Below are 26,949 nucleotides of genomic sequence, written 5' to 3' on the forward strand. Positions count from 1 at the left end.
CATAAATGGCCTGACGGAGCCGCAAACAGCTACCGCTACTATCCCAAGAGAAGAGCAGCGTTTGCCTAACAGTGCACTTCATCCATGTACGACTGAAGCCCACAAGCAGAACTGAGGTCACAGAGCTGCCGAGGTAAGGTTATTCACGTTACACCGGAATCAGTGGATCCAGGAGCATCTCCTGTATGGATACATGTCCCAGCTGCATCCCAAACATACACAGGGATATATTGGCAGGCATCAGCCATCTCTCCTCCCCAAGCTTTGGCTTCTGAAGAAAAGAAACTGAGACAAGCAGAAAAAAAAGGAATGTCAGTACGCTTCAGCATACGCTAAAGAGCCCTTAGGCTTCAAAGCTAGGATGAGATACAAGCAGGAACACAACTGTGATCTCTTCTTCTGCAGTGCTGCAAGAAATCATACAAGAACAACATAGTATGCCTGTCTAGTGGTTAGACATCAAAAGAATTGTGGGGACTATTCTGAAATTCAGTGAGTTATAAAAGTAGAAATTTGGAAACTAAGCCTTTTTCCTGTAGATCAGATATCACAATTTCCTAAAAGAAAACAAAAAAACAGAAAACACAAGTGCCATGGGTTTGGAATCACAGCAAGTCTTATACTCCAGAGGGTATACTAGTTTTCCATGTGCTGGTTTCTTCCGGGCTACAAGCCACTACTGTCTCTAAATTAACGCTTGGCTCTGCAAGGCAAGCCAGGCACCATAAGTGCACTGCTTTTTAAATGAAGAGACGACGATTCCTGACAGTCTAAGACAGATGATCTTACTACTTGTCATCTGATCTTTCAGTATAGTTTCCTGAAAATATAAGAAACAGCTTGCTTACTTGAGGTCATACATGATCTTGAAAAAAACTCAGTGTCAATGCACAGAAATATCTTTTTGCCTTGCAATGGAGTTATAAATGGATGCACATAGCAAAACGCAATGTATTCTGTCCTGCACTGATAGCTCCTCCAAAGGGGGAGCTATTTCTGTTACTTGGGAAGCTAGTCTTGCAATTTCCAATTTTAGGTTCAGCACCTCCAGGCCAAGATTCCTTGTCAAGCATACCATTCTTACGGATAGCTCTTTTTAGTAAGTTACATAAAGAGGTGGCTGTAAACTGCTTCAAGTCACTGAAACTGAAAAAGGAGAAGTAGCTCACTGTTACTTTTCTTCTTCCCATTCCTCAAGTGATATTTGGCATTAACTTGACACAGCAGAGGACTCCTGGTAAAGTACAGTTATCTTATTCATCAAGCTGTTTCACTCCATATTTTAATGTAAAAGCAATTTACTCAGGCAAACTTTCTATCCTCTATAAGAATAATTTTGCCAAAAACTTAATTCAATATTGCTTGTCCATGGGAAGGAACAGCATGTTAATTCTCATCATAGTTCTGCAATTTATTTTTATGAGCCAAATAAATAGTCATCTTACTAAAAGTAAACTATATTTTACTGAATTTGTACTGCACTTTATTATACTCCTTGCAAATGCTGTTTTAGTATTAAATTACACTAAATATGCAGTGTTCAGTCCCTGTCCTTTCCTTTTTCCAAGACTGAAAAGATTGCTGCTAGATACTCTTGTGCAATGTGAACAGTGTACATATACAATGTTATACACATAAACATGACAATAGTGGTATATATCTTCTTCCTTATCTCCCTTCCTTCCTTATCTCCAGTCTTGTCCCACAATCCACAAGCTTTCTTCATGTAATGTGAAACTTGAAACATGTGCAGCCAGCTCACAAAGCTTTCATAAAAGCTCTCAAAAAATACTTACAAGCTGAGAAGCTTCTGGAGTTTAACTCAATTCTCTGGCTTTTATAACTGTGATAAAAGGCCAAAAAATATGACACAAGTACAATCTAAAAGCTAAGAAACTGGAAGAGAAATAAAGAGATCTCATAATATCTTTTGAAGTATCATTAAGTAAAAATTGTCATATTTTGGAAGCTACTGCTTTTTTCCTTTTAATGGAAGATGGTGGCTAATTATATGTTATCATAAATCGCAGCAATTAGAAATCTGTAAGCGTAACAGCATCGGAGGTTTCAGTTGTAGTGTAATGACGATCACTAAAACTTCACTAAATCACTAAAACAAGTGCTTCCTTATGCATTACCATATCCCTTCCAAGCAAAATGGTTAAAAAGAATTTTCAACTTCTGCAACACCAAGGATGTGTTTTGTCAGCCTTCACTTAGCGCTTCCCAAAGCAATGTGTTTTCATTTTAATGTGAACTGACAAGTTTAAGAAATAACAACATTCTCACCTGGTTTTTCTGTTCTAGCTCTTTGACTGAACTTCGAAGTTTCTGCAGCTCCTGAACATACACAGCTACCTCCTGAGGTCCCTTGGCAAGTTCAGCTCTTAACTGATTGATCGTAGCCTGAATGGACAAACAGAAAATCCACATTTAACACTAAACGTTTTGTATGTATAAAACAAACAAAAGTAAGATACCTGGTAGCAAAATAAAAAGCATCTTGTATACAGAAAAATAGCTTAAGTAAAAAAAAAGTCTTCTGATGCAACCTCATCTTGAAGCACTTTCAACCACAACAACAGCAGTGAGCAGAAAAAATGCCAAGTTGAGCCCACAACTGATGTAAATCACAACAGATTATCTATTAACAATTATCAAAGTTCTAGCTCAAAGTGAACCCCCCTAAGTCATTGCAGTTATATTGCCAAAATCTTCCTCCAGATTCTCAATTCCAACTCCCACCCCCACCCTCTCCCAAGCAAAATGTCCTGGAAAAGGAAACAGAAGGGAGCTAAGACATCTGGCCTCTAAGGCAAACTTGGTGTGTGACCCTCAAGCACATCAACCCTGAAAGCCAGGGTAATCTAGTATGAAACATTTCCCCATTCAACAGGTACAAAACTGAATTTATCAATGACTGCACAACATTTATATGCAATAATGAAAGCACAGAAAAAAGCACCTCACACCAGTAACAGTAGTTGTTCTAAAACATATTATGCTTAACAGGAAATATTATGTATGTTTCCATGTGGCCATTCCTCCCACAGACCTCTGAGATCTTAGTAGAAGATGATAAAAGAGAAAAGGGGATCTTTCACAAATGTGACCTCTGCATATAGAGCTGAAAAATGTGAAACCTGATCCTTACATTAAATGACAAAGCTAACTCTTTTTAATATATGGTGAATGAAATACTGAATTCCCTAATTAAAACGCGTTTGCAGTACATGATCCAAAAACTGACTTGCACTTGCTATTAACGCTTTTCTTCATAACAAATATGCCAAAGAATGATTTTCTTGCATATTTGTAACACAGAAGATAAAATGCACTGCATGAACACACTCCATTGGAATAAACTGTATGCCAATGGCATTTTTAAATAATTTTCTTCCTCGTTGTTCTTACAACCACAGATTTTGGCAAGAATGTATAAATATTGATTTCAAGAATGAACTAATTTCATTTTAGTAAAAAAGGGTGTCAATCACAGAAACAATAACATTTCCATTTCATACATACATACATCCCAACTTCTGAGGTATAGAAGTCACAGACATAAGTAGTAGACAATATACATAATATTTACAACCTTCCTACATAAATAGCAAGACTAAAAAAGAACACATGAACACATTCATTATAGAAGTACATGTTATTAACTCTTGAGTTCTGTAATGCTATTCTTTACAAGGCTGTTTCATTACAGAACAGTTAGTTAAATCATATTCGGATCCACCTTTGGCAGATAAGCTTTTCAGGATGTTCTCAGAAAACAGAGTACGGAAGTTTTACTGCTGAGAGAATGTAATGTAGAAAACGTGCAGAAGCTTGCTAAAGACTCCCCCAGAGCTTTTCAAACTAGAGTGATATATATATAGATACATATATATATATGTGTGTATGTATGTATATATATATATGAATGTAAATATTCATAGTTGAATACTCCCTCCTTGTGACACCGATGATGTGTCTATATGGTTAACGAACCAGTAAGGAAATAGGTGTGACACTGATGATGTGTCTATATGGTTAATGAACCAGTAAGGAAATAGGTGCACATTTGTTTAACAGCAGAAATCTAATACAAGAATAAAAAGGTTTCAAAAAAAATTTTTATCTCAAATTTAAGTGTCTCCATTAGAAGCAGAAAAAAAGCAAAATGGATGGATGAAAGATGGAAGTAAGCAGTGAGGAAATGTATCTACTAACAGCTTTTGCAATTTTTTTGTAAGATATGGCCGTGTTTTTAATGCCTTTGCTTAGGTTTCTTTTTTTTTCCATTTGTTTTTTTAAAGACAGTCGTAGTTTTATCAACCTTATTCACAATTTAATGCACTCATTTAATACTGTATGCACTCAAGATAACAATTTGCCAAGCCTATTCCCTGTATTTTATGGCTTGTAGGGAGACTTATCAAAAAACTGAAACAGATCCCAGTCTGCAGAGATTCATAGAAATGTTTAGCCCTGGAGCAGTGCAGCTGCTCTCATAACATGTTTATTATGTAGCATTCACCACAGTGAAAAGCTAAACATGGAAGTCATATCTCAAAATGAACATTCATCTGAGATATCTAGACACCAGAGTTTCAGGTGTAGCTCTAAAATAGGATGTAAATCCCAACAAAAAGAGAGGGAGAAAAAGGAAAAAATACTGAATGCACTTGGATGACAACTGTAGAGCTATTCTTCTCAGGTTCTCTCCCTCCTGCAGCTTTAAACATCAGTGGCATTAATGTTTTTAACATAAAATTTATGTAAAGTTTTTCAATAGTTTAATATTCCTTAATAATCACCCTGAACAGTTAAAAAGAAATCCCATATTCAGAAGAATTACCAGCACACTAGTGTTCCAAGGCAGAATCACCACAAATACAAAAAGAGGTAAATTGTTTCAACAATAGCATTTAAAGACACACAGAGTTCTCCTCATCCAGGCCGTTAAGTATAACTTCTTTAGAAGTTATACTTTGCAAAACAATACTAGTGCATATATTTGCACCCATCTCACCAAAATGGCCAAGGATGGCCTAAGAACTGTTTTCATCTTTCAGCCCTTGAGGTGAGGTGGTCTCAAGGAGCAAAGCTGAGATGAAACACAGCCAGGCTTTTATGAGCAGAATTATACCCATGCTGTGGATAGAGAGCTCCCAGGTCCTCTTTTCTTAGGGCTAAGACTTTTCACAGCATGTTTTAAAAATAAAGTGGAAAAGTTTTTAGTACTATGACTTTAAGTAATTTGGTTTTTTTATATATGTCTTATCTACTGTCACTTTACATTGACAGAAAAGCTTTTATTTTGAACTTATTACCGAAGTCTTAGGCTACTGTTGCCGTATGCTAAAATTAAACAGAGAAGACGGTAACATTTCTGAGAAGAATGTGACTGCCACAGCTTGTCATGTTTTGCCATACAGAAACTCAGTCTTCTCTGGCTACATACTGATGACACTAAACAGACACCTGATATTATCACCATTATTGCAGTGCAGTTTATAAATCTTCCATACTTCTAAGACTTCTTATATGAATACATATGAACAGGCAGTGGCATTAGTGCAACCTTCTCCTCCACCTGCCATTACATCCAGCAGAACTGAAGTTACTACTTGTTTTCTTCCTGTTAAAGGCTGCATTTGAAACAGCTAGTAAAGTCAAACCTTAACGATACTTAATTTGGGACAACAGGATCAGTCCCTGCTTCTGTGTGTGTTTTAATATGAAAGATTTCAGTTATGCCTACGTCATTATATTGTTTAATCTTCGAATAAAAACTAATCTCTAAAACTGCAAAAGATCAGAATGACAGTATTTTGAGTTTCAATTTAAATGCTGCAGCAGAGTTGTGAGCTCTCACAGTTAAAATCAAATTACAGTTATGCAACAACTTACATGGCCAAATAGCCACATTATATTCAGAACTCCAGCTGTAATATTCCTCTTTTCCCACATATCTGATTAAGTTCTTGGGATGTATAATTTTAACTTGAGAACAATAGTAGATTCATGTTTAGCATAATACTGTCAGCTGATACAATTCCTGGGACTCCACGTATCTATTAATAGGGGAAAAAAAGTAGCAGAGGGAGGGAAGTTGTAAAGAGTTCAGAGTACTACACGGCAGAGCTCCTCTAAAGTTCTGCAGTGCAGATGAAGAAACAGGAAGTTAAAACTCAAATCTAGGGCACATGAAACACTAGGAACCATTCACGCTCACAAATCTCAACGGGACAGAGGATACCAGAAGCAACTGTGTGTCCTACAGAACTTCCAGTCTTTTCCTCATATAAGCTGGGGAATTCTGCAAGGACCCCATTTCACTAGAGACTATAGCTCTACACTTGCAAGTTTAGAAGGCATTGTCTGGCCAAGGAAAACCGAAAAGGAAGACAAAACTAAGACATCACAAGCCTCACTGACAGAATGCCTAGTGAAGACTGGTTATATTGTCACAAAGACCATCAGCAAAACTATACCAACCAATTCACTAGTGAGATGCAGCACACCCCAGCAAGAAAATTCTTCTGCAGATATGGATTTATCAATTCTCCAGTTCAATAAATTACGTTAGACAAAAGCCTTTTTTGTTGATACCAATTTTTTTAAAAGGATTTCATGCCAGTATCTCTGTCAGACAGCTGATTTCACTCCCTCTTCCGGTAAACCACACCAAAAAGGCTTTAGTCAGGAGGGATCTGAGACAATTCCATCTTGTAACAGTATGAGGAGTAAGATTCCCCCTTAAAGAACCAAGCCAAAGATCCATATTTCTGTTTCCCTCATTTTCATGGAAGTGCTCACTAGTAGAAAAGGAAAGTCACTAAAACCAAGAAAACCAAGCATTTGTTAAGGGAGAGGTAGTTAACATGTATGGCAGTAAGGTGTAGTTTTAGCTTAGCTTCCCCAAATAAATATTTATCATCAAATTCTATATGCAAGAATAATGAAAACAGGAAAATGTTTTCAAATCTCCCATCAACAATTTGAAACATCTTCCACTGACTCAGCCAAAAGAGAAGCAAGCTTTTACAAACATGAAAATACCTTTAAAAAAAAAAACTTTAGACTGCAGTAATAAGCTTTTTGTTGCCCAAAAGCAGAAGATTACATCTTGCCCTTAAGCCATGGTGAGGCCAGGTAGTCCCTCACTTTCTAGTCTAGCAGGCAACAGACAGACTGGGAAAACACTATGTAGTTGATTTGGAAGAAGGCAGGGAACATAGATTTGTACCTTACATACAAAACATACTTGTAATAAATAACAGGTGTAAAAAGGTTTCCTATTTGATAGTAAAAACTAGATAAAGATACAGTATTAAAATGCAAACACGCTCACAACATACATTACTATTTTTAAAGTGCCTTTTTTCATTATGATGAATTAGTGTGTTCTATTTTCATACAAAAATTCTTGCAACACAACATCTTAATACATTAATACACACAATATCTTTAGGTATGACTTACCTCTGAGTTAGCCTGCTCTGCCTGCAAATGCTTGCATTCATCTTTCAGCTTGTCAGATTCTCTCTCACGCTCCAAAGTCATTTTGTCCATCAGTGTCTGAACTTGGACCAGTTCCCTTTTCAGGACAGCCACATCTTCCAGACCAGGCCTTTGCAGCTGTAAAGTAGAAAAGTGGCAAAGAGCAACATGATGCCAAGAGACATGCCTCTGGTGCTAATTTCACCTCTAAAAATCTTCCAACTCCTCAAGGTATAGACAAAGTAGTATCTACACCATGAAAATTGAAAAAAAAACAGAAAAGTACATGTGATTCGACAAGGAAACAGAATTTAGTAGATCATGCTGTCAGTTCTTGCCTACTAAGCCTTGAACTTGTTGACCGATTTCAACCAAATCTGACAGAGAGGATAATAGTGACCAGGCAGGGCATCATCAGCCCTTCAGGGCAGCTGACTGTGGAAAGAACAGGAGGTAAACAAGTCCTGCTTCCCTCCAAAGTCTAAACAGTTGCAGAGGGGAGGAATACAAGCAGAGGAAGATAAGCAGGAAGTCAGGAGGTCCCTTAGCTACTGCTGTAGAAGCTACAAGGCTGCTGAGTAAGCTGGAATTTTTCCCTGAAGCCATGGCTGTATGTAAAAGTCACTAGGAGCCAAATTCTTGGAATACATACACATCAGTATTACCAGCCACGTGCAAGAGGGAAAACATTAACATAAGCAAGATGATGACAGCTGCCAGCCCTTTAGCCACCATGTCACAAAACACCTCTCTGAGCATTTCTTACGAATGCAGCTGTCTGGGGCAGTCACAGCATAACATCTAATGGAAAACAGGTGATCTAATGACAGTTGTTCAAATCAGCAATGGCATTCTCCAAGTAAGTACAGACCTACATAACTTATCTATAAGGATTAACACTCTGCAAAACTCTTTAAATACAGAGCATTAATATGCAGAATACAAAATAATGTAGTGTAAATTTTAATATGCAAGTCATATACAACACATGTATTTCTTGACCAGAAAGATACTGAATATTTAGGTCAGTGAAATAGACAAGAAAAATGATGTTCTGAAATTCTTTTCAACCCACAAGCAGATCCCTTCAAGTTCCACAGTGCCTGAATACTTAAAAACTGTATTTGCAACCAGTTGAGTATATCCCCCTTTAATTTGGAAAGGACATCAAACATTAAGCCTGTGATCTGAATACCAGTTCTGTCTTTAAGTCTTCTACTGCATTTCTCTCTTTCTGCAGTTCTTGTGTCAGGTTTGTCACTTTCTGTTCTGCACCTTCCCGAAGACTGATTTCTTCATCATATTTTGCTTTAAGATCTAATTAAGAAGGAAGTTGAACAAACGATCATTTGCAAGAGTTGCACAAATAGGGAACAGAATCAGACTGCAGGTTAATAGACTTACCCACAATTTCAGTAGCTAGCTGTGCTGCCTTCTGCTCAAATAAGTCTTTCATTTGCTTAATATTAAAATTTTCTACTTGGATCTCTTCTAGTTGATGTTCTAATGATTCTAGTTCCATAAAAAAGAACAGTATTATTTTCTAAGATACCTAGGACAAGTTTATACAGTTACTCACATCAATAACAAACCACAGTAAATAGAAGAGTAATTAATCCAAGTTCACTTAACATCCATTTAGCTTTAGGGAAATGAATAATAGTTAAATATCTACATGCATGATCCTGGAACCAGTCAGAAGTTGAGTCCTATGCAGAATTAAGGACATAATGGTTTCGGTTAGTCAGCAAATATCCTTTCATATCATTTTAACATGCTGAATTCTGAGCCCCAAACTGTGATTAGAAGCCATTTAATCATGATCAGTCAAATACTTTATGTGCACATAAGGAAATTGTATTCCATGAGTGCCTCATGAAGACAAAACAGGGAGCAAAAATTATTTTTCCTGAGAAACAAATAACATTTCATTGTTTTCATTGTAGCAATGAGAACAGAATAATGAATAAAATCAGCATTGACGAAAGCTGTAGTTTAAATGTCAACAGTCACTGTCTTTCTCAGCAAAAGACTCATCCCGAATGCTTGAATATATGAAATGACTAAAAACATGTTCAATACTATGACTGAGAGGTGCTTTTACTGTTATGAGAATTCCTCTCTCACTTCTAAAAATAACAAACGTGAACTTCTCTTAACAATTCCCCACACCATAGCTATCAGGAGCTACCTTAAGCACCTGCAGTAAACTTCATTTGTCAGCTTTGTCTCTTGAATTTACCAAAAGTACGCTTTTATCAACCCTAAAGCCACACTGAACAAAATTTCAGAAATTCCAGAACAGTGACAGAAATTGATAAAACATTAGTCACCTGCAGATGTAGCTGCTGTCAATCCATCAGACTTAGAATCCTTAAAAAAACAGAGGAATAAATGTATCATTAGACAGTAGGAATAACTACTAGTCCTTCAATAGTTGAGAAAGTCTTCAAAAAAAGGATCCCACTTTTGGAAAGAAATGGAAATAGAGGCTTCTGTGCTCTGAAACCATTAAGTAACATAAATATACCTGATTTAAAACAGCTACAGCGAGAAGGCTGGAAAAAGTCAAAATGATTTTCCATTTCTCATATCACTACCCTATTAGACCCTAGGTTTTTTAAGATTCCAGTAAAAATCCCTCCCCCCTTTTTTTATTATTACTGGAAAATGACCCTAAAAACACAAGTCACAGACATTAAACAGAAAGGCAGCAATGCGCATTCTCAGAGTATACACTAGAGTATAGTTTATAACAATTCAGTATTTAAGTAGCTTATAATAACAAAGTGAGTTTTTATAGGTATAGCACACTATAATTTGCCTTTTTGGTTCTGTTTATATGAGGTTTTGTGAAATCATACTATTTTCCCAAAATATTTCTTACAAGAAAGACTCCATTGCTACATTTCTCATAACAGATGAAACATCACATTCAATTTATTTTCTTTAATAAACAAAGTTCTGAATAAGACCAAAAGAAGGAAAGTTTTGAACTGAACTTGTAGTAAGTAGTATGAAAAAATCACTATCCATGACTTTGTTTTTCAGATATATACTTTTTTTTTCAAGAACACGTCAAGAGTCAAGCCATGGAACTAACTATATCAGGCCACGCGCCTTACAAAAATGTATTACTCTTCAATGTCAATGTTGAAGATAAACCTGCTTCAAGTATTTTAAAGTAATTACTTGCTGCTGCTGCCCCTGCAATTTTTCTAGTTCTTTCTTCAGCTCTTCTGAATACCATCTCTCCTCCTAGAACAGAAAAAAAGAGATTGGGAAGAGCAAACTGTAAGTTTGGGTGCTTAAGATAGTAGAATACTTCGTAATTTGAAACAAAGAACCATATGCAAGTAAAATACATTTCCAACCTTTAGGGAAGCTTGCAAGTCCTGGACTTCTTGTCGGAGCAGCGATACTTCATCTCTGAATAAACATATCCATGTAGCAGAGAAAATGAATATGCAGTGGTTATGTTTTGTCAGTTATATTTTCAGTACAAGTCATAAAATATACTATGTAACTGGAACACAGCTATAATCACATATTATATAAATATAATATATATAGTAGATATTACATAAATATAACCTACTATATGTAAATATGCATATTTTATTTTTTGAAAACTTGGAACAAACTGAATTAATAGACACTTGTTAGCTCACTTTCATATCATCACCTGAAAAATGCTAAAACATATAAAGTAGATAAGATATATATATAAAATATATATGCAGGACAAAGACACAGTCTGTTCAAAGAAAGTAGATTAAGAGTTCTCTTTTTTTTCTTTTTTTTTAATATTAAAAGAGTCTTACAAAAATCAAATGCAAGTCTAAGTTGGTGCATCAGCTTGACCACATCGTTTCAGAACAGCAAAGCTTTGAATTGGGATGTTTAACCATTTTACACACCTTATGAAGAGGGCAGGTCTATTCTCCTTCATTTACCATCTCAAGTAAGAGAGAGCATGCTGTCCTACTCCTTCTGAAACATGTAGTTACATAATTTTTCCTCCACACAGCAATTCAGTATGTCCCACAGATACACTCACGTAATGGTATGAATGTTTAAAGCCTTGGGATGTTAAGTTTTTAAATTTCATCCTCAAGCCTCCAGCCATGCACGAACACAAGATCCAGTGCTAAAACTGTTGGTTCAGACAGCACCCTTCTGAATCTCAGGTCTCTTTCAGAATTGCTTAATGATATACACAAGGCCAATGTTGCCTCACTGAGACACAGCCACTCCAAACTTGGGACACAGAGTCATTACAACAGTGTCAACGCATCCATTCTTACTGTTTACACAGCATCAACACTGCAGGGCCTACTCCAATATAGATACGTGTGGGTGTGAATATCAACATATTCCCTCAGTTTTTATACCATACAAAATTTGCTGCAGCAGTGCTGCATTACTCCTTCCTCCACTGATGCTCCTTCTTTTACCTCATATTGCCATCAGCCCAGGGATGAGGTGGGGTATTTCCTTACTTAAGCTGGAAAGCAACAGATTCAATCTACACCTGTGTATTACCATCCTGTTTATGTCATCAAGAAGCAAGGGAAACATATTGGCACATGAACAAAGTGGTGTCAATAAGAACTCCAAGGTGGATCAATTTCAATGGCAAAACGAATATGTGATATTAGAAAGAGAAGACTCATTGGTCTCTGTAATAGATAAAAATTTTTGAACTGTATGAAAATAGTTTGTAATACAGAAGAGGAGGGAGGGCAGGAGAAGGTGGAATGTAAGCACCCCTCTACAGTAATTGCCTTGATAATCCCAGCACGATTTTGCTTGAATGATAAGATGAAACTAAATTTGGTTTAGCTGTCCACTGAAAAGTAAACGGGAAAGAAGAAGAAAAAATATAAAGGATCACTCTGGAACTGTAATTTTATTTTTCTTACTGCCACCCAAATCCTTATCAACTCACCCTTTCCACTATGACCATGCTGCAATCCCTTCCTCTTCTCTGACACTCCTCTCAGCACAGCTCCTAAGCCTTGCCACCTGGCAAATCCCAACTACCTTTTCCTTATGCTCCACGTCATTCCCCATCTTTAATGCTGGTACCTGAATTTAACACTGAGTACTAATGGTCTAGCAAGACCACACTGGGTAGTTACAGGATGTACTCTTGTCACTTAACTGTGGTAGTTCATGGGGGGGAAGAGGAAGGGGACAAGGAGGAAAAGAGGACACCATGTAATTCATAGTACCTAGATCTCTCTATTAACTATTATTTAGTCAACATTCAGAACTTCACCTCCTAACTTGGTTCTATGAATCACATGTAAACTCGCTTGTAGGTAACTGACCTGACTGATTCACTGCAGTATATCAGAATATTTCTTTAACATGGCAGTCTAAGTCTTGAAAGAAATGTTTATGTTGCAAGAGAGGTTTATCAAACAAGCATACAACTGAGAAACATTAAAGAACACCACACTATGAAGAAGAAATAGCTCAAGTGTTTCACAGCAGCTCTCACCAGACTCCGTCTACACCATCCAAACTCCCTGACGTTGACCATTTTTTCAATTATATGAGAGAAAACTATCCTTAAACTGTCAAGAGCCAGAAAAAAATAATTCACCAGCCAACATCTGGTTAACATTAGAAACTTGTAGGCATAAAAATAAATCTTTCATAAATTATATAAACAATATAATATCATTCAAATGGGGAAATAATTGGTCATAACTATTCTACTGGAAGTACCATCTCTGTTTTAAGTTATATCACTTGGAAAGGATTTAAAGCAGACAGAGAAGAAATATTCTTAAGTATGTGTGCACCCAGGAAAAATAGTATAACTCTAATGGTACCATACCATCTCCTCATACATTTGGAAAACACAGAGGATAAAAGTGATGGTAAAAATAGCAAAACAGGCAGAACGCTCGCTTTAAAAAACAATACCAATTTATTTACCTACTAGCTTTCTTTCCCTACACAGTTAAGTAAACCGAGGACATGCAGGCTGCGGACTGTAGCCCATCTTCTCGTCGCACTACCTCCAGCTTGCCTGCTGCGCAAGCAACCAAAACCCGCTGCCACAACTCCTCCAGAGGCGGGACTTGCCCTGCAGAAGCCCCTTCAAATATAATCAGAAAATAATTCAGCTCCTTTTTGAGATCATACTGACATCTCATGGCTGATATCTAGGAATAATGTCTGCAGCATTACTTTTACTTGTGAGCTAAGCACATCTGACAGATAGAAGATACTATACAATACCATATAGCTTTGTCAAAGCAGAAACACGTGTTAAAATGAGATTATATTTAAGGAGCATAACCTTTTGTGTTCCAGAAGCCGTAATGACAGACTACTGAAGAAAAATACAATGCTAAAACTTCTGCAACTATTCTAAGTTTGTTTAAATATTTTGCCATTAAGCTATGTGCCTTGAAAATGCCTTTTAAAACTAGTATTTTGTTTTATCTCAATAATCGTTTCTTCAACTTGGTGAGTTATTTTCAGCCCCTTTCTCCTTTGCATTGTTAAGAAAAGTAGTAATCGGAGTCTGAGCCTCCTCTCAGGAGCTTCAACACTCTCAATACAAAGCACATGTTCAGGGAGTACAGCCAGAAACCCACTGTGGTTGGAAGAGAGTGGAACTATCCATGAGGAGGGGCCTCTAGACCAGTGCATGAAGACAAGACCTCTACTAATACTGGCTCTTAGTGCCTTGCCAGTTGTGCAGAATGCTGGGGAGATATATCCCTTCATTCGGATAATAAGTGAAATGTGTTACCTTTCACGTTCTTTTCTTACAGGAAAAAAGAAAGAAAGAAAGAAAGAAAAAGCAAGAGTTAAACATATGGATTTTTTTCCAGTGTAACTATTTATCATTTTGGTCCATATTTCTACTGGCCACAAAACATCTGAATGATTTACTACACAGCTGTGGCAGAAACTGGTTCAGTCATCAGCTGAACACCAGGAAAGTTGTAGATTCTGAGCCTCTATTTGCTGAATGAGGCCACAGTCATCTGCTTACTGTAAGACTGTTGTGTGCCAAGCAAAAGAGAGTTTTCGGGAGTGTGACAAAGTAGCAGCATTGACTGTCACTTACAACAGTCCCAAACAAACACTGAAGAAAAGAAGAACCTGGAGGAAACAAAATAAAATCTTTAGGCACATAGCTTAATGGCAAAATTTTAAAATAAACTTAGAATAGTTGCAGAAGTTTTAGCATAGTATTCTTCTTCAGTAGTCTGTCATTAAAGCTTCTGGAACAAAAAGGTTATGCTCCTCAATTTATTATTATTTATTCCTATATAAATTTTACTCTTAAGAAAAACTCCCCAAACCAACAAGAAGGACTACTAAAACAGAGAGACTACTCAAAACTATCCTGGAGAGAGTAAGTTTCACCTTGTCAACTCCTGCTACATACTGCTGGTCTCAAAAATTAAACAGTATGATAGGTTGCCTAGGAATATATTTAACTATACAGTTCTGACCAAAAAGTTAAGTAAAAAAAACTAGAGAAGATTTCTATAGATCAGTATGGAGTTTCTGGAATATGGAAGCATTAGAAAGAGGATCAGTGAAACAAAGTTCTCAGATTTGCAAACAAGGCAATATGGGAACCTATCAAAGCAAATAGTGAGAATATTGGGTAATTACCCAATACCATAACCACTAAGTGACAAAATCAGGTTTCTTCTCTTTCTCAAGGGTTGCCCTTCTCCATCCTCAAAAAATGCAATTTAACCTCTATGCCAGAAATAAGTTGGAAACTGTATTTTTCTGCCTCAATCCTAAAAATCGTATCATTTTGCAACTCTGCATTGTCAGCTGTATGAGAAACAGGTGATATAATTAAAAATACAACTATATACACCTCTTGTCATCTATTGTCAAATTAGCCAACATAAGTTTTAAGCTGCTTTTTAATTGCATTTAGAAAGGAGGCATGAACATTTAAATACATTACTACATAATTAAGTGTTCAAATGAATACAGCCTTCATTGTAATTAGAAGCAGTTTAATACTGATACAAAAACACATGAACAAAGGAATACTGTTGCACCTGTTCGGTGACAGATGACTTTCCCCTCCGTGAGTTGAATCAATGCCAGAATCATGAACTGCTTCATAGTGCTTGAACAGCTCCTCAGCTGATCCATGAGACTTCATACAGAGAGGACAAATAAAGCCCTATTATAAAAAGGGGAAAAAAAAGTGAAAAGTAAAATTTGGCTTTTTGCATCTTTCTTTTCTTCCACAATTAAAATTTTTATTTTATATTTAAAAGAAAGGAAATACCATTTTTTTTGAAAAAGATTCATACTAAGTATTTTGTGTTCTGATAACAGTTTTGGCAATTAAGAAGTTAAATAAGGCATACAAAAGTCATTTTATTATTCACTATGTTTTTCACAACAGCATTACATACTAGCAATAAAATCTTCATTTAGAAAAATAAAAACATTAATTTTTGAAGGACTGCAAGAATTATCATCCAACTTTTCATAAAATCAGAATCTTCTTCCAAGGAGAAGATACAGTTTAGGGGGGTTGTTTTTAGAAAAGGAGATCCAAAAAACACTCATGCGAATGAGACAAAATAAAACTCTCTAAAGCATAGTTATTTATACACCCATTATGACCATATCTAGGCCACTGACTTTAATATGTATCAGATGAGAGTAGAAAATAGTCTTCAACTTGCATAAAATTAGTACATGCAATTAAGAAGTTAAGAACTGAAATAGACCCTCTACAATCTAAAGAATCAGAAATAATCCATTCACATTCCAGAATATTTAGCGCAAACTTATTCATAGTAAAAATCTAAAAGGCTGAAGGTGCTGACCTTCATTCTACCTCCAAAGTCATGTGAAAACAGTTACTAATTGTGTATCTTGTATCTGTGATCCTGTGATCTTTAAATATGTGTGGCCAAACAGACATTTACCAGAAGTGTTAGGTACCTCACTTTACCAAACAACCTCTTCAATTTGTTTTTAACTGATGGACTTTAATTTGGTTCTTTACTCATTTGGTTACCATGATCACTCAGGGCCCAGTTCTCATTTACACTACAGCCAATACGCATCACTCAAGCAAAACAAAGGAATTTCAGAGTGAAGTAAGCAACTTAGTCTCACATTAAAGCTGCCTTATAATTCCAAACTATATAAAGAGATCTTGTTGCAAGTGAGATTAAGGCTATAGGGTTTAATTTGTTTGAAATATGCATTTACATTTTTAAACATCACCCTTCAGTATCACATTCCAACACTAATTGTATTACATGGACTGTATTAATTGTATCACATTCCAACACCCAAACAAAGATCTTCACTATCCAAAATCAGAATACTCCAGGAAGATTATCTTTCACATAACATATGCTCCTGCAAGATAATCCAACAAATCCACAAGTAGTTTTGATACTCAGTTTACATCCTTAACCATGTATTTGGACACTACCAGATAAGCTGCAGAACTTTAGACATAATTACAAAGTGAAGGTACCGAATGTGTATGTCGTCAATCACAATAGCACTCACTTTCTAATTTGACATTGATAGTATTTTGTTTCACTGGTCATTAAAAATTAAATAACCAAATACTTACATGGATTTAATCCAAGAAAAATTCAACCTAGGCCATTCAAAAGCAGCTGATGCTCCAAAGCACTGAATAGGAACTTTATTACTGCTATTATTTATTTTATGTTTCAGAAAATTAAAAAATTAAGTATATTTGCTTGTTACATCCACAACCTCATCATACTGAAGACTAATTTTAGCAAAACTGGATCAAACAAACAAAACAGTATATTCCTTCAAAAGCAGAGCACAGACATTTACTTCTTATTACAATTTATTTATTTCCTGAATTAATTTGCATGGCTTCACTTAGCTTTAAGGTAAGTCACTCATTTGTACACACATATGCCAAGAGGGATATAGGAAAGTTGGTACCCAACTTAGCTCCCAGTAACATCTATCAGATATAAACAGCATATGATGGCAATGAAAGTTTCTCTGAGCAAAAGAATCAGAGGGAGAATCTAGAAAATTCTTGGCAAATAGCAATGACAATAAACAATAAGACTGGTCAAAAAGCTAGGAATTTGTTTTGCAGATTACATGAGAGCAGACACTTTCATGCAGTAACAGAATCCTGTTGGGATGAAACACAACCGAGCAGTTCTGGCGGCTCACGTTGGTTTCCCGGTGACAGAAAGACCCGCTGCTCATCAGACAAGTACACGTTCTCACATAGCACAGGGGAGTCTGAAAAGAACAAGCACAGAGCCTTGCTCTGTCCTGTCCTTCCTTTCGCCTTTTATTTCCTCCCATTTAAGCAGTAGAGTCTGTTTGGTTGCTTTTGGCTGTTTGCTGGGTTATATTATGTGAAAAGAGGGGCCCTGGAGAAGAGGAAAGAACAGATTATATTTGCAGCAAGGGTGCAGCAATCAATAAGTTATCTCAAATACCAACAGGCAAAGCCAGGCCAAGATTTTCCAAAAACTCAGGCAAAACTGAATGCAGCTCCCCTGGGGACAAGGGGAAAGCTGCAGAGCCAGCAGGATGCCTTGCAACTCAGAAGGCGGACGAGAGCGCAAGAGTCAAATCTACTGCCTCCAGGAGATGAGGGGAAGCATGCACAAAATTTCCTTTCTAATAACAGAAACCACTTCCCTCTCGCAGGGGGTAAAGAGTGTGTCACCCAACAGCCCCTGCCTCCCCGCAGGCACTGCAGTAACCACTGCTGGCCTCGTTTTTTGGCGTCTGGCGCTGTTAAGATCAGCAGCGGATTATGGCAATCAGACTGCACCCTGTCTGACTCACAAACACTGGCAGAGGAGGATGCCACCCTTCCACAAACAGGCACCCTCGTCTCGGAAAATGCCATCCTTTCTCCTGTTTGTAGGGAGCCAGTAGATATTTGGGGAAGACACGGACGCCAGCCATTCTAGCTAAATGCACCCTAACTCGCAAATCAGAACGGTAGACTATATACACCCGGGACCACATTGCTTCAGGCAAACCAACAATGCTGTTGAAGTCAGAGTTAGCACACGAATATTAATTCAGTTCTCTTCATACTGAGAAAATCAGAATTATCTGGACTCTCCTTGGGTACCAGACAGTAACTGACCAAAGTATAAAGCTCTCCTGGGCTTGCAACAGTTAGCTCCAGGGGAGAATCTTGTTTAGGGGCTTGGGGTGGTGGGCCTCTCTCTCTCTTTTTATTAAATAGATAAATAAATAAATAATACAGTCATAAAAATCTCTCTCTCCTAGCATCCTCTTGAGATGCATTCTGAAAATACACATAAAAGCATATTTTAGTAATTTGAAGCTGAATGTGTGGGAAGGAGGAGGGAGAGAAGAAAACTCATCGTCTTAAAGGCCTGCATCATTTGAGCATTTTTGTTAGTTTGCAGGAATTTGTAGCAAGTGCAAGATACACATATCCAGTGCAGACATGGTCCTGATCCAGAAGGCAGATTAAATAGTTACAGCCATTAAAGGGTGTAACATTGACTACCACAACTGGGGTGAGGGAGGGAGATCTCCATTCCAGTAAGTCTACTTTTATCTTCCTTAACTACATAGACCTTTATAGAAAAAGCAAGTACTGAAGTAATGTTCTTGTATTTGAAGAAGGAAGTCACCATGTACGACATGCACAATTATATTTTTCCAAAGGCTAAATTTACCAAGTGCCTCTTGGCTAACATCATTTCAAAATACATTTAGGGGTTGCACTGAATAAAGTGCAGCCGTGGAGAACTGAAACGGATTTAATATTCTTCAATTAAAAAAAGGAAAGATATCACTTATAATGCCTTCAGTGCTGCATACATAGATATAATTCATAACTCCTGGACTCACATTTCTAATTGGGCTTTCTCTTTTGCTTTACACAGGGGGAAAAAAGAGGAACAAAAAAGAAGTTAAGGACAATTAGATGATTTTTGCTTTTTTAACTAGAGAATATTTCCATCAGGAAATGACAGTTTGTTGTCTAAAACTTATTACAGATCCCTATCAATTGGGGGGAAATGGGGGGAAAAAAAAGCTACAACAAGTACAAGTTTTATTAGGAAAGTTTTTAGGATCACTACAGAATTCCTGAAGCAAGATAGAGCAAGTGAACAGTAAAAAAGTCCAAACCAAAACACCACATACATGCACAACCTAGCCACTAGGACTCAATAAACAATTTATAACTCAAAATAGCCTGTGACCTACTGGTTAAGGCATTCTGCTGAGAATAAGGAACAATACATTTCAAGTCCCAATTTCTCGATTCAGAGGGAAACGTTTGGATCTCTTTCAGATGGATGCCTATGCCGCCTGCATAGCACCAAGCATACCCACAGCAAAACACTGTTCTCTATGAGACAGGTCTTTGCTGGTGCAAAGCCTTCAAGGTATACCAGTTTTATTTACAGAACAGAAATTACTATCTAGAAGTTTTGTGGAAAAGTGCCCTACCTCATGTCAAATTTTAATGCCAAATTTTACCAATAATATTATACTACTTGAAAGCATTACAGATTTATTTAATTGATTTTCATCAGAAAAAAGCTTATGACTAGCTCTGTGCAAACATTCCTGTGTAGTTATCTTCCCCCTCTACTAGTTAAGACTTACTTTCAGCCCTGATAAAGTTAACCTTCTCAGCTTAACTCTCTCTCAGCTCTCTCTCTTTTAAAAGGCAACTGAGAAAAATGACTCCTTTTCGGTAATAGTAATATTCTTACGAATCATTAATATAGCATTCCTTGGGAAGAAAGCCAGTATGTTAAAAGCAACACTTGAAGGAAAGCCTTACCAAAAAAAAAAAAAAAAAAAAAAAAAATTTACAGGACTATCACTGTTGGGAGAACTCTGGCCACCTGCACAGAAACACTGCCCAGTCTGAGTACATGCACAGACAGATAGGTACACTCTGTACAACTAGAAGCTTTCATCAACTGCAGTCATTCCACAGAACTACTCAGAAAGATTCACAAATAATTTACATGGCAGAATGGACTGAATGGATTCTGTTTCTTTAGCTATGCTCTGTATTATTTTGCGGGACTGAGGAGGGAGGGAAGTAAAAATACACACACTGCTCAGAATATTGCCTTTCTCTTATCATTCAGCACAAACCAGACCTAAACATGAAGCTGTCTAGTGTGACAACACATTTTGAAGAGCAGCAGTTTCCTTACTTACTAAACATTCTCCCTAGCATAGAAAAGCAAAGATACTCCTTCACTAGGATGACGCTTTCAGCTTGCAGATTAAAAAACTTAAACACTTACCCATAGGTGTCTACTCACCAGTAGAGAGGCTCAGTTAGCTCCACTGGAGCCAGACACTGGTCAGCTGATCTAACAAATGTGTACACTATACACAGGGTCAGCTGAATAGCTCCATCACCTCTAGCAGGAGCTCGAGACACCTATATACATACATGCCTTAAGTCTATCTGCCTTCATCTACAAACTGCTTTATTTTCCCCCAGAGTATTACTGAAATGGCCTTTACAGAGCTAATATGAAATTTCGGCTAAGTAGCTAATGAGCGGAAGAACAGCTTACTTTATTCTAGTCTCCTTTTTCACTACCATGATTATCTGGCGGAAAGAAATCTCTTCTCAAAGGAAAGTCCCATGGGCAAAAGAATTTTTACAGGACAAAATTCAGATTGGGTAATATAGTTGAAGCACAAGAGAGAAGGCATCCCAGCTAAGTTCTGAAGTCACAGACATAACTCTACCTGCCCTCCTTAGCATTTTGTTTAAAAATATAACAAGAGTCTATTCTATTCCCCAATCCCATTTTAATACTATATAGAGCTGAACAACTGGTCACAATGAGGCTGCTACAACTGATGTCGTTCTACAGCTGTATGTAGTAGAGAGCACGTATATAACAAAGATTTTTATATAACTAACACAAATAGCGCACATAGCACTCTTCGCTAATACAGACAGAATTTCTGCACCATCTTAAATTTTTATCCCAGCAATTATGTCATCAGTCAAGCTTGAACAACTAGGGAACTTTGCTATTTTCCACTGAGAAGTCAATTTTGTTCCACAAATACACTTCTCAGAAAAATACTGAAGTACTGCAGTGAACGAGAAAACAGAATTGCAATGTAACTGACACTTTTACTACATGGAAAAGATAAATCAATATTCTACCATATATATACTACCTGGAGAGCTTAGCCCAATCTAATATGTACTTTAACATCCTTGACCTCCTCCTGTCCAGGCTCCAGTTTACATGAATTTTAGTTTCAGTGCTTCTTCTTGACTGTCCAGAAATACTGGGCCAGCTCTTAAGGCAACAGTCTTACAGTAAGCAGCATGAACAAAAAGTAATAGCTGTGATTCTAATCCAAAGCCACAACATCCTCTAATCATGATCTATTTTTGTTAATGCCTCTGAATTCAAACTTACATTAACAGCTACTTCACAGACTTCACTGACAATATACAGCTTGTCTTGCAGATAAAGTTCAGCATACTCAAAAACTGAAAGTTCAAGAGCTGTGTAGCATGTCCATTCACTCAGAGGCACAGATATCTTTCTAGAGTTGCTTTTTAATTTTTAAGAATGACAAATTCTTGGAAAGTCTCCAAATTCACTATTCACAGTTTTCCACTGCAGTCAAACATTCACAATCCTTATATCAGTAAGGTATGTGTTTTCATCACCATTTAAATGGTAACTCTAAACTACAACTCAGCTTTCTCCAGTTACACTGTGATTTAAAGGCTGAAACATTTTACAGGATCAAAGGTTAGGAATTGTATATACTTAGGGCCAGAGGAAAAAAAATGCACTCATGTTTCAGAGCTAAAAGAGCTATCAAGCAGTTTCTACATTTTATTTCCTGAATACATATCAAAACATTTAACCGAATGCTTAAGAAGTTCACAGATACAGATTAAACTGTCCACCTAGGCATCAAGGCCAAGATCACGTTTCAGAATTTATTTCAGAAATCTTACATACTGATAAAAAAAACTTATTGGACATTCTTAAGTTAAAGAATAAATAAAGTAGGTCATTCCTTTTATATGCTGTTAACAGGAAAATACTGTTGACAGATGTTTGTTCCATGCCTTCTACCATAAAAAGCACTTTCTTCTGGGTCTGCACACACAATAAAATGATGGTGGCCTCCTGGATAACATCTCTATCTAATCATTAGATAAGAGGTTAAAAGGTCATCTGTTATATAATTAAGCTCAAGTTCATTTCAATTTTACATGCAAGCCTTTAACCTTCAGATTAAAAAGAAAAACCCATGTCTACCTATAGTTCATTTAGAACAGGCTGCAGATTCAATTTCTTTCAAGAAAAGAAGCTGACTTTACTTGACAAGAACAGAATCAAAATAATTTCTAGTTCAGTTCTGTTCTGTTTTTACTACTATTGATGAGTCTGTCATAACTTACAAGACAGTTGTGCGACAAATTAGAAATTCTAATTCAGTGGATTCCCTATTTCTTCAAAACAGTTAGTCTCATCACATGGCCAAGTCAAATCAAATCAGTATCTCTAACTTGCTGCAACATCTAAACAATACTAAGAGAATGCAGAACTAACGTAGCAATATGGTTCAACCAGTGATTTTTGTTTCTAAGCAAAACAGGTAAGTTTTCACTGAGGTGAAAAAAGCTACTGTGACCTAACTTGATAATATGAGAAGGAACTGAAAGAGGACAGAACACAAAACCGCATTAAAGCATGGATATGATGTTCTGTGCAGAAAAAGCAGTTTACAACATCGCAAGAGCATCCACACAAACAGAGGACGCAATCGGTTAGATCTACAGTAAGAACCAAACGGAAAAAAACACCACAAAGAATAAGGTACTTTCAAATAAAGACAAAAACCATATTCATCTCAAAACAAAAGTTTAAATATTTAAACATTTTTGCACAACTAACATTCCAATTTACTCTCTGGACAGTCCTGCTATGAAAAGTGTATTCAAAAAACAACATCAGGGTCACAGCTTGATTGTGTTAGCCAAAAAATGAATATTTACTAAACATCTGGAAAGTCAGGAAAATAACCTAAAATGATTGTGTTAGCCAAAAAATGAATATTTACTAAACATCTGGAAAGTCAGGAAAATAACCTAAAATAACTGTTTAAAAGAATTGCCCTAGATTTAGCTTTGAAAACAACAGATCCTAACAACCACTATAAATGCTGCAGAAGTACCACACTGTGGCCGTCTAGATGCCTTAAGAGAAATCAGAAGTTTGAAACTTAAGCCTCTTCTAGCACACTTATTGTTTAGAAGCCATGAATGTCCATCAAAGAAGGTCAGGCAATGATGCCTTAAGAGAAATCAGAAGTTTGAAACTTAAGCCTCTTCTAGCACACTTATTGTTTAGAAGCCATGAATGTCCATCAAAGAAGGTCAGGCAATGATGGAAACAGTTTAGAAATGTATCATTCCTTTAGGAAAAAGAAAACAAAACAGAACAAAACACACCGGTTTTGTCAGTTACAGCACAGTATATATGAAAGAGGAGGGAACAAATTCCCTCTCTGGGAATATGTATGGTGACGCATGCGATGCCCATACGACATTTGCTGACTGAGTTGGCTATATGTGGACAAAGAAACGGGCACTAACATTATGGTGCTTCTTCTTGCAGTAGAATGGGACTTTGTCTTTTAAGGTAAGACTTACTCAGTGCTTCCAGGGGAAAAAGAAAGGTATTTAAGTGTCACTTTCACCAGTTACTTGCTAAAATCTCTGGTTTGAAGCACGAAGACTTTACAGAAAGCTATTTAAGAGAAACAGTGTAAATAAAGACGAAGGTGAGTGGTGAGGATCTGTTCCAGCAGTCCATCAGACACAGTCAGATATTTCAGCAGTAGAAGCCAGTGATTTCCGAACACTAACTCCCATTGCCTGAGGAATGAATGGAGAGAAGAGCAACAAGAACATATAGCGGCAAATAAAATCCTAACCAGCAGACAAGATTTTACCAATGGAAAACAGGTTAATGAAGAAAGCAATAGGCAAACTTAAAAACATGGTGCTAATTCTTTGGTCAACTGACTAACAATTTTTCAGGTCCCACATAATGTAAATTCAAACCAAACACTGACTTTGCAACACTTAATATTCTGGTTCCTATTTCTACTGTTAAGGACAACGCACTGGCAAAAATTCAGGCCAGTAGCACTTCCATCATCTTTTTTCAACGAGATGTATTTAAACTTTTCACAGTAGTTAACATCAGGCATCGGAAACTCAAACATCAGTCTATGTAAGCCAAACTCAGCAATGTTGCATATGTATGCTAGAGAAAACAAAAACTGAACACATTATTTTTTTTTAACAAAGTTGTCTCATATATGGCCAAGACGGAATACAGTGACAATCTCAAGATGTGCTTCTTACAAATGCGAACCCCCATTTGCCAATTTTGCACTGATCAAATATTTTAAAATTTTACATGTTAGTACTGGCAGTGATTATTAATAGATGTCCCACTGTTTCAGTCTTTCTATGTATGCTGATATAAGTAAAGATCAAACTGAAAAAAAAGTCCATATATTAGCTTTCTTCGTTTCTTACTTCTTCCAGTTATTTTCTAAATCACTATACCAAAACACACAATTCTAGCAATGGGATTTGAGCTAGAAACTTCATATGCCACATTCAATACACAAGTTTTGTCAAGTTAAAAAGTAATAAGTCATTGAAAGGAGTAACTGATGGTGGAAAAACAGAAAGAACAAGAAGTTTTTTTCTTTGAGCAAGAACTCTCAGTGAACTTTATGAGATTATTAAACACAATCCAACTTAAATAAAAAGAGTAATTTCTTCAGGTAACCAACCATCTCACATCCCAGTATACCTGATACCTTTACATGAGCAGTGCAGCAATCTGTCACTGCTAAGTCAAAGTTTATTCATGAAAGGCATTTGCATTGTAAACAGAAAATTAAGATAATGCTGACTTGACCATACACACAGCAGTACAGATGGTCCTTGATTCAACAGGCAGCAGTGACGAGTCAAAAGTCAGCTGCCAGTTCTATCAATTATAAGGAAGTTCCCCAGTGCAACTGCAGAGCAGCATTTGCCAGTTTTACCCAGATCTTACGGAAATATTGACTGCTCATTTTAACAGCTGACACTTCATCCTTGAGATGATCTCAGGTAACCTAAGGATAATCACTATACTACTGAAGGCTTTCATCATCTTTGGGTACAATGTCTCACACTCTTAAGTTTTCCTTTTGAAAATAATTATAAAGTGCAACTACATAACAAGTTCCAAGTAGAGAAGAAAAATACTACTTAGCAAATACATACAGCAATATACATAATAAAATCATATAGCTAAAGAATAAACATTCTGATTCCAAAACTCAACAGAAGAAACATCACTAGGAGGGGAAAAAAAAATCATCTCCATACAAGCCCAGGTAGTACACTAGAAGCTGCCTATCCCCAAAAGTAAAAAATCCACTCTCTGTAGGTTCACAGATGAAAAAATTAGATAGCCTTCTCCAGCTGAAGGCTTTTATTTTCTTTTTTACACTACACATTTGAAAGAATATAGAAATGCTCTATTTCTTCCAATATCTATCAAGTGAAACAGCATTTGCATTTTGTTGAGGGATGTAAAACAATTCCAATAAAATTCTAAGCTGTGGTTGAGGAACACTATTTTATACTTTTGCTATGGTACTGAAGATTCTTTCAAAAATGTTCAAGACAAGAAGCTTCTGTAAACAACTGAATATCGTTTGATTTCCACCTTTCACCCAGTGTATCCATCTCCCGCTATAAATCTGCTTTAAAAGTAGTCAGCTAATAAAACCTTGAAATATATAATAATTCACAAAGGACTTACCAGAGCTGATACTGCACTTATCATGATATTGAACTTGATTAGAGTATATCAAGTAGAGTGTATCAAACAGTGTAATTGTCTCATTTACAAGAAAATGAAGCAAAAGTTGTTCAAAAAGATTGTATCAATGAATGCAGGTCTGCCAACACCGCACATATTTCAGTGAGAACCGCAAACCAGAAAGCTAGCAATGGAAGAACTCTTTTGCTGAATGTATGCTTTCTAGTCATGCATTAGAGATCAATTATGTTTCAGCAAGAAATCACTACAAATACAATTAAGAAAAGTGACACCCAAGCCATTAAAAAAAAGATGTATGCCCACTTAAAGCAGCCCATTACCAAAGCTATTGAAATAATATAAACAAGACCCACAGTAACAGTTGGAAGGTCACGAAGCTCCTGTCTTCTCCTTTCTGTCCCAGAGTGCTCATTCTGGTAATGTTCAGACAGATCAGTAGGAGTTATACACACTTTCATACATAGTGGACAGATGAAGCCCTGTGAAATGTATATTTGTTTTTAAGAAACTGACAAAGACAAAAAAA

General features: G+C 36.6%; 1 protein-coding gene across 3 annotated transcripts in view; it reads right to left on the minus strand.

The window, feature by feature from the left end:
- Positions 1 to 26,949, minus strand: part of EEA1 (early endosome antigen 1) — an 84,190-nt gene that overhangs the window by 45,397 nt on the left and 11,844 nt on the right. For all 3 annotated transcript variants that reach the window (XR_009959645.1, XM_062585160.1, XM_062585173.1), the window contains exons 3-10: positions 15,561 to 15,688; positions 10,872 to 10,926; positions 10,690 to 10,755; positions 9,831 to 9,870; positions 8,902 to 9,009; positions 8,693 to 8,814; positions 7,480 to 7,635; positions 2,290 to 2,406 (exon numbers count right to left, since the gene is read on the minus strand). Coding sequence is in view for 2 of the 3 variants with exons in the window: in XM_062585160.1 (XP_062441144.1) it covers positions 2,290 to 2,406; positions 7,480 to 7,635; positions 8,693 to 8,814; positions 8,902 to 9,009; positions 9,831 to 9,870; positions 10,690 to 10,755; positions 10,872 to 10,926; positions 15,561 to 15,688 (792 nt within the window). In the remaining variant the exon portion in view is untranslated. The remainder of the gene's footprint in view (positions 1 to 2,289; positions 2,407 to 7,479; positions 7,636 to 8,692; positions 8,815 to 8,901; positions 9,010 to 9,830; positions 9,871 to 10,689; positions 10,756 to 10,871; positions 10,927 to 15,560; positions 15,689 to 26,949) is intronic.

The sequence above is a fragment of the Rhea pennata genome, chromosome 1 (assembly GCF_028389875.1).
Source record: "Rhea pennata isolate bPtePen1 chromosome 1, bPtePen1.pri, whole genome shotgun sequence".
Classification (NCBI taxonomy): domain Eukaryota; kingdom Metazoa; phylum Chordata; class Aves; order Rheiformes; family Rheidae; genus Rhea; species Rhea pennata.